Source organism: Ruditapes philippinarum, unplaced genomic scaffold, assembly GCF_026571515.1.
Source record: "Ruditapes philippinarum isolate M1 unplaced genomic scaffold, ASM2657151v2 ctg2278_1_1_1_1, whole genome shotgun sequence".
Lineage (NCBI taxonomy): Eukaryota > Metazoa > Mollusca > Bivalvia > Venerida > Veneridae > Ruditapes > Ruditapes philippinarum.
In genome coordinates this window covers 93,456-100,673 of record NW_026852253.1, presented here as the reverse complement: position 1 = coordinate 100,673, position 7,218 = coordinate 93,456, and the positions used below count along the sequence as shown (strand labels likewise).

The 7,218-nt window shown below is 33.6% G+C and overlaps 1 protein-coding gene across 1 annotated transcript; it reads right to left on the bottom strand.

The window, feature by feature from the left end:
• Window positions 1–1,271: 1,271 nt before the first annotated feature.
• Window positions 1,272–4,105, bottom strand: LOC132754206 (probable inactive serine/threonine-protein kinase gdt6). The gene is made up of 4 exons (XM_060744803.1): window positions 3,975–4,105; window positions 2,918–3,120; window positions 2,432–2,502; window positions 1,272–1,699 (listed from the first exon to the last, which is right to left on the bottom strand). Exons 1-4 carry the CDS (start codon window positions 3,981–3,983, stop codon window positions 1,515–1,517), a joined length of 468 nt encoding a protein of 155 aa, XP_060600786.1. The 5' UTR covers window positions 3,984–4,105; the 3' UTR covers window positions 1,272–1,514.
• Between the last annotated feature and the right edge of the window lie 3,113 nt (window positions 4,106–7,218).

The window sequence follows — 7,218 nt, the reverse complement described above, 5'->3', positions numbered from 1 at the left end:
TATCTGGTCAAACAAGTACATTTTGTATTAAAAGCCTTCGGAAGGTTATTAGATACGGAAAAGGGCGAAGTTTGTCGAAATTTCACGACAAGATGGTGGATTGGCGAGGAATTTCGTCGTCGAATCTTTGTATAGTAAATATGAATGTTTTCTGTTAAAAACTTTTATATGTTTTTATACATGTATTAATTAGGAAATGTCTCTATTTCAGGTGCGTGAAATACAGACTTATGCGTGAGGTTTTGATTGTGACGATGTCAGTTGCTTGCAATAAAGTCAAAGCATGAATAGGGTGGCTGATTTCTGCCAAGCCGTGTCATCGCGCCTAGTTATCGAGTCTTCGCCTTCGACTTTTGAGGGGCGAAGATACGAAATGACAGAAATCAGCCACCATATGAGGCGAGTGATTACAAATGAAATTTGAGATAAAATATTACAAAATATACTCAATATAAATGTAAAATTTGAGATATTTAAGATACTTTGAAATTAGAGATGAGTCGCTGTAGCGCCGTTATATGTCGCAACGCCGCTAAATGTGGCACCATTGCCGCTAAATATCGCACAATCTTCTGCCGATAAATGTCGCACGATTTTTCCCTTGTCGTTAAATGTCGCGACACTACCATCAAATGTCGCAAAGTTTATTCATGAGTTATTTGTAACTAATTAAAAATTAAAAGTTCAAATCACTTTTATTTTATATTAAGGGTTTTGGAGCTCCTACTTAAGATGAAATATTTCTCAACTCCTAATGATAGTTTCATCTCCAAAATTAGGCTATAACTCCTTAATAACAGTTACAAAGTTGTAGTTAGTTTTTAGAACTTCTTACAAGAGTACCCATGTCCTAATAAGGGTTTTATAAATCCTTAAAAGTGAAAAAAAAACTCAATAAGTTTTTAAGACTCCTTTAGGAAATCCTAATGATGCTTTTATAATATCTAACTTAACGTGAAAAGGTTCTTAAATCTTCTTAAGAGAAGTATATAAAAGTCATAATTAGAAATCTTCGTTTCGGCGCACTATATGTGTCATGTAGTCGTGTCTTCGCCTCAAAAAGCGAAACCCAAAGACAAGATAATTAGCGAATATATCGAGTTTTCGACTTTCGGGTTGGAGACACTACGACTTGATATATTGTCCTGTTTTTGATAGCTCGAATCCAAGAAATTTGATCCACTTACATACCATTTATATTGACATAATACCAGTTCTTAAACATGAATTTAGAGTTGCGACATTTAACGGTAGTATTTGAACATTTAAGTGGCAATAGCGCGACATTTAGCGGCAAGTGCGATATTTGGTGTCGTTGCGACATATAACGATACCAGAGTAGCCTCCTGAGAAATGTTTTTAAGCTTTGTTATAGTATGATCCGTTCTCTCTCAAATTTCTGCTCGTCACTTTTTTTTTCATTGTGCACCTGCTCGTTGTTGTTTATTTTTAGTTAGTTTAAAAGGTTATTTTCAGTTTTTGTTCATTATTGAAACATGTACACACAATTTTATTCACCAAACTTTGCCAATATAGTTTGTTTCTTTTCCGTTATACTTTTGCATCCATGGATCGTTCCAGTCCTTTGGGTTCAGTTGATGCCATCTCGGGGGTTGTTCAACCTCAATTAACGCCTTGCCCATGTATTTCGACATATCCGTAGGTTTTCTGCGATTATAGAATTCTTGCAGCTCTAATCCTAAAATATAGTACATAGCAAACAAGTCTTAATTTTGTCTAGTTTCGCGGCATATACATACCAGGCCCAAGACATGCACAGTTATTTTTGCTATGCGTTCTTTTAAGATCTGAATAAACATGCAATATTCACTAAACGTTCCAAACAAATTCATCAACCTCAACATTTTAAAATTCACATACATGTACATGTCACATACATGTACATGTATACATAATTATTTTAGCATCAAAGACACTAGTTCTCGTATTGCGGTTAACCAAGGGCAAGTAACTATGGTCTTTGTGCCTTTCACTTATTCTCCACGCAGTGATCTCCCCTTTATTCTTCATAGTTGGCCTTTCACGTTCCTGTCTTTTTTTATTAGAGTAGTGAAGCAGTTTACTGTTTAGTGTGCAAAAAGTTATTTTTTAATCATTTTTAAACGAATTTAAGAAATCATTTCACCAACATAATTTCGTGTTTCTGTTATAGCATAGAATCACAACAAATCCACACAAGTTCATAAAGTAATACGTATCAGTACTGTACAAGTACCCGGATGTAATTATCTTCTCAGAATTATATTTTTCTGTGGTTGTTGTTGATTGTTTTGGGTGTTTTTTTATTGGAAGGTTCGAGATGTCGCCATATCATCTTTAAATGTTCTTTAATTGTTTCTGAGAAATCATTGCGGATATATAGGAAAAGGGCAAGGTATCGTCTGTAAGGTACATGTACCAAACAACTTACCTATTACTTCAGTTTGTGTTTCTTTATCGTTATCATTTTCATCAATATGAGTCTGTTGATCGGTCGTCTGCCTGTAGTTAAACGTGCAGAAAATGTTGAATAGATGTTATATGTAAAGTTATGAGTGCGACAATATATAAAATGGTTAAAAAGATACTGTATACATGTATTTCATAAATTTCACAAACTGTGCAATAAAATTGTTTTTCAAACCATTTCTAGCCTACGTTTGAGATAAAACTATATCTTTTAGAAAAAAACGTATACAAATCATAACTCCAATTGTATATACATGAAAGTGTTTTCTTGCATCGATTAAAACAGTCACGGACACATTCGCTTAAGTCATTTGAAAGAGCTAGCTTCTTGAAAAAAAAAAAGATTTTATTTTGTTGAAATAGACAATCAAAAGTTACCATTGTGGTCATTTAGAATAGAAAAATAACATTTTCGGGTCTAGGAAAAGTCTGAAGATATTAAAATTACCTTTTCATTGTACACGCTTTTCTGACTAAAAGAAACACAATTATTGGAACAGCCACAAGCAGTAACAAGATTATGACGAGGAGCGCCATCACAGTCTTTCCGTCACTAGTACTCAGGAAGCCTGTGGGCGTGGTCATTTGGGGCGTGGTTTTCGGCCATGGTGTCGTTGTGTTGGACGTGGTATTGGTTAAAGGAGTTGTCACCTGTTTCCAAATGCAAAAATAAGAAAAGTACTTTACATACGTTTCAGAATAAGAACAAATATTTATATATTTATATCATATACGGTAAATATTTTGCAGAATTAATACACTCGTTCCTTTTTTCTTCATAAACATACGGCAGATATTTTCATGAATGTACATTTATTTTTATTCATAAATATATATACGACATGCAGGAATAAGTGAGAGCTGTAAGTCAAATCAAAGGCAATTTGACTAAAGTTAAGATCTACATTACTGAGTATTAGTTTTCCAGTGGTTAAAACAACCGAATCGCTTTCAAAATTGTGAAAGCTCGTCCATGATTGGCTGCTTGAATTGTCACGAGAAGGTGACCTGCTATGGGTGCCGGTTAGATCCTAATGTGTAGCATTTACAAGTTGCTGAATTAAATCAGATTGAATTAAAGACTAATACAGTGTGAAGGAAATCCTAAGAGTGCCGATACGTGCATTCTGTTTCTGGCCTAAGGAGACGCCTGAATAGAAAAACCATAAAAACAATCAAACCTGTGTTAAAAAACACCTCCGAAAAAAAGATCACACTGTAAATAAAGACAACTTTTTGACAAACCTTCATACATATAAATAAAACATAGTAAGTAATCTCTAAATAAAAACCACTTGTCTGTAAAGGCTATGCACGGTTTGTCCTTTTTATGACCTTTAAGCAAAAGGTTTGACTGTAACTGCAATATGGTTTGTTCTATAGCGGTGATGTGCACGTGATTCCAAATCAGTGATCTGGGTAATTATTAACAACCCAACATCGAAGATTCCTTCAAGAGCTACATAATACTAATTGCGTCAGAAAACAAATATATTTACTCTTACCTGACTCATCCTTCAATTAATTCTGGTAATAATTATTACCACAAACGTTAAGAAAATTTGATAATCCCGTAATGTAAATAAACAAATTTGTCACTTGCAATGTTTTCTTTCTTCTAACGTAAAACTTGCCACAGAGGCGACATTCAGCGTGGGTATTTTATCATAAAATAAATAATTTCATGAAAAGTTTTACTCTGATAAGAAATTGAAAAGAACAGAAATATGAAACAAAGGGAAGTAACACTAGCTCAATTCTCGTTTGTCGGGCATGAATTGTGTCCCTTGAAATGGGCGTTTTATTTAATAAAATAAATGTATATGCATTTACAGTTGTTATTTTAAACATAATAAGCTATAGTAATATAATTTTCTATTTCGATCCTTTTTAAACCAGAAGTACACCTTTGCGGGTTTCGAGAGAAGAGGGTTAGAGGCTAGTGCCGCAAGTATGGTGTAAAAGTTACCCCAATAGCATAGCTAACACTCAAGATGCTAACTATATTTTTACTGCTCCGCTGCGAGTATCTTAGAAATTCGTTATTAGAGATACCGAGGATCGGATTCTCGACGTCACATAGTACTGTCACTGAACTATAAATACGCATGCTTTCTTATTGGTGTTCGAATAAGTCTCTTTCTTTTTACAAGTTTATTTCATAAATAAGGATTCGAAATGGTTAATAGGACAAGATTGAAACCGGTTCAAGAAACGGAAAGCCTTATTTTCTTGTGTCTGTTCAAAATCATATTACCATCAATGTGTTTATAAAGTAGAATTATCTTCTTCCGACCGATCGGACTCTTTAGCCCTGGCCTATTACTCATTCAAATGCTGTTTATCTCTGCAAGAAATGTTGTTTATCACTGCATGATTTCAAGGAAGTGACGTTGGCATATAGTTGAACCATGGATCATCCGCGTGTTTAGTGCAAGTCATAAAGTACTGTTATTTGAACTATTAGCAAATAGGGGCAATAAACTTCAAGCTATCGATCAAGATGCCATGCCATGAGGTTGTTTATTATAGATGGTTTAAACATATTCAAAAGGCTAGGTATAGTCAATTCGAAATAAAACAGCAATAAATACATTGAAAATAAACGTCAATAAATATCATATTAACGTCACATTTACTTACTTATCAATTCACATGATCTTCACGTCACGCCTGCCTTTAGAAGGCTTGTTAATGATATATTATAGAAATCTTTTAGATCTTGAAAAAAGATTCTTTTATGGATGACTCTGGAATGATAAATGGGCAGGGTCGTAAAGATCAATTACAAACGTGGTTATTTATTGATGATGTCAAATATTTTGTTTATTTTTTTTTCAAATAAGTATTCTTATATAAACAACTGATGAACGCTTTTATAACTTGGGGAGGGAACTTTTTAAAATCTTGTTTAATACAGTTTAGTTTGTATATTCTACTTAAAATCTTTAGAACTTTATGTCACCGAAAAGGTTACTAAAATTTGTTTTGGTCCCCTTTCATCCGAGCCCTTTATTTGAGACTAAGTTTAAACACTAAGACTAACCAGTTGACGCGACTAGGTGCTCAATCGATGTTGCTAGGTGTTCAATTATCGTGACTATGTGCTCAATCTACGTGACTAGGTGTTCAGTTGACGTGACAAGGTGCTCAACCGATGTAGCTATGTGATACGTTGACGTTAATAGGTGCATAGCTATGTGGCTTGTTGTTCAGTTGTCGTGGTTATTTCTAAATCGATTCGGCAAGGTGTTCAGTTAACGTGACTTTGTTGTCAATCGATGTGGCAATGTGTTCCGTTGAGGTTATAATTTACAACAAACATTAAAATACTTTAAAGATCTCACAAAGAGTTCGGCACAAAGTTTATTCAAATCCTTTGACTTATTTTTGCCTAACTTAGCTCTGGGTTGCGCATACACATGACTTGCGTAATAATTCAGACGTCATTTTGAAGTTTATATAACTCGATTTTGCCGTCACGCGGTGCACTTTCAAGAAACCGGGGATTATACATATATGATATAAGGCTTAGTCAGTATAATTAATTTATTTTGTTTGTAATAATAATAATAGTATCAAAATTGTTCAAACATCAGCTTTTTATTCAAAATTTAGCAAATACGTACCAGACTGTTCAAATTTATAAAAACCGCAAATATTTATTTTAAAAACCTGTATGTCTAACGTGTATATATATGGTCAAAAAAGATATAAATGTTCATTTGACAATGCCCCAGTGCTTTTAACAGACGTAATGTACTTTTATTTCGGCCAGTTGTGTATTTTAACATACAAATTTAAATTTTTCTTTTCAAAATACCCCGATGATTTGTATACTACTCAAACAATTGACAAAATATTCAATAAATTAGTTCCTTATTATGCTTGTTCGATTTCAAACTTCAAAGGCGTGATTTATCTTTACAAAGGAAACCCGTTCATGTTTACAAATAATCAAATGCATCAATTATAAACGTTCATATGCTATGCTTAGTGGAATTATAAATGTAAATACAGACTGTTCATCATATGTTGACTCCAATTTATTTTAAAAGGTTCAACGATGATGATTATACGTTATGTATGAAAGGAAACTATTTGATTCTACAGTTAGTCTATTTGAAAACTATTAAAAATTTGACTGGTTTACGAAACACGTATTAATGTGTTTTCGGAACTAAAAAGGCGAAAACATTAAGTCAACAACGCGCATGTATGATGTCTGTCATACTTTCGTGAAATTGCTATGATTACTTGCTTACAATTTCTTGACGTTGATTGTTCTCAATGAACCACATGCGCAGGGAACTGGGATTTAACTCTAGTTTGTGAAACCCCTCTGATATTTAGATATCAACTTAAGTTCTTTTTAAAGTTAAAAATCACACAAAAACTAATGCAAATAGCACAAATTTCCCCCATGACCCCCATCTGGGATTTCTCCTTGTCGAACTTTGGGATCTGCACCTGAACCAGGTTCGAGTGACAAGACAAAAACACCAAAAAAAAAATAAATAAATAAAAATAATAATAATAATAATAAAAAAACTGGTTTGATGATTATGATCTAAAATATTACTTTTATATGAACATGACCATTGACAGCTTGATACCTACCTCATACGGAAGATCAAAACTCCATGGCAAGATTCGAACCCACAGAGATGTGGTATTTTTAGCACCTTAACCATTGACCACAGAGACCCAATTGTAGATGATGCATTGAGCTGTTGAATAATCGGCATC

Excerpts from the sequence above, each read along its gene's own strand:
- LOC132754206 (XM_060744803.1), bottom strand. Across the intron at positions 2,503-2,917 it reads AAAGCGTGTACAATGAAAAG|GCAGACGACCGATCAACAGA; the intron begins GTAATTTTAATA and ends GTTTAACTACAG. Across the intron at positions 1,700-2,431 it reads AACACAAACTGAAGTAATAG|GATTAGAGCTGCAAGAATTC; the intron begins GTAAGTTGTTTG and ends ACTATATTTTAG.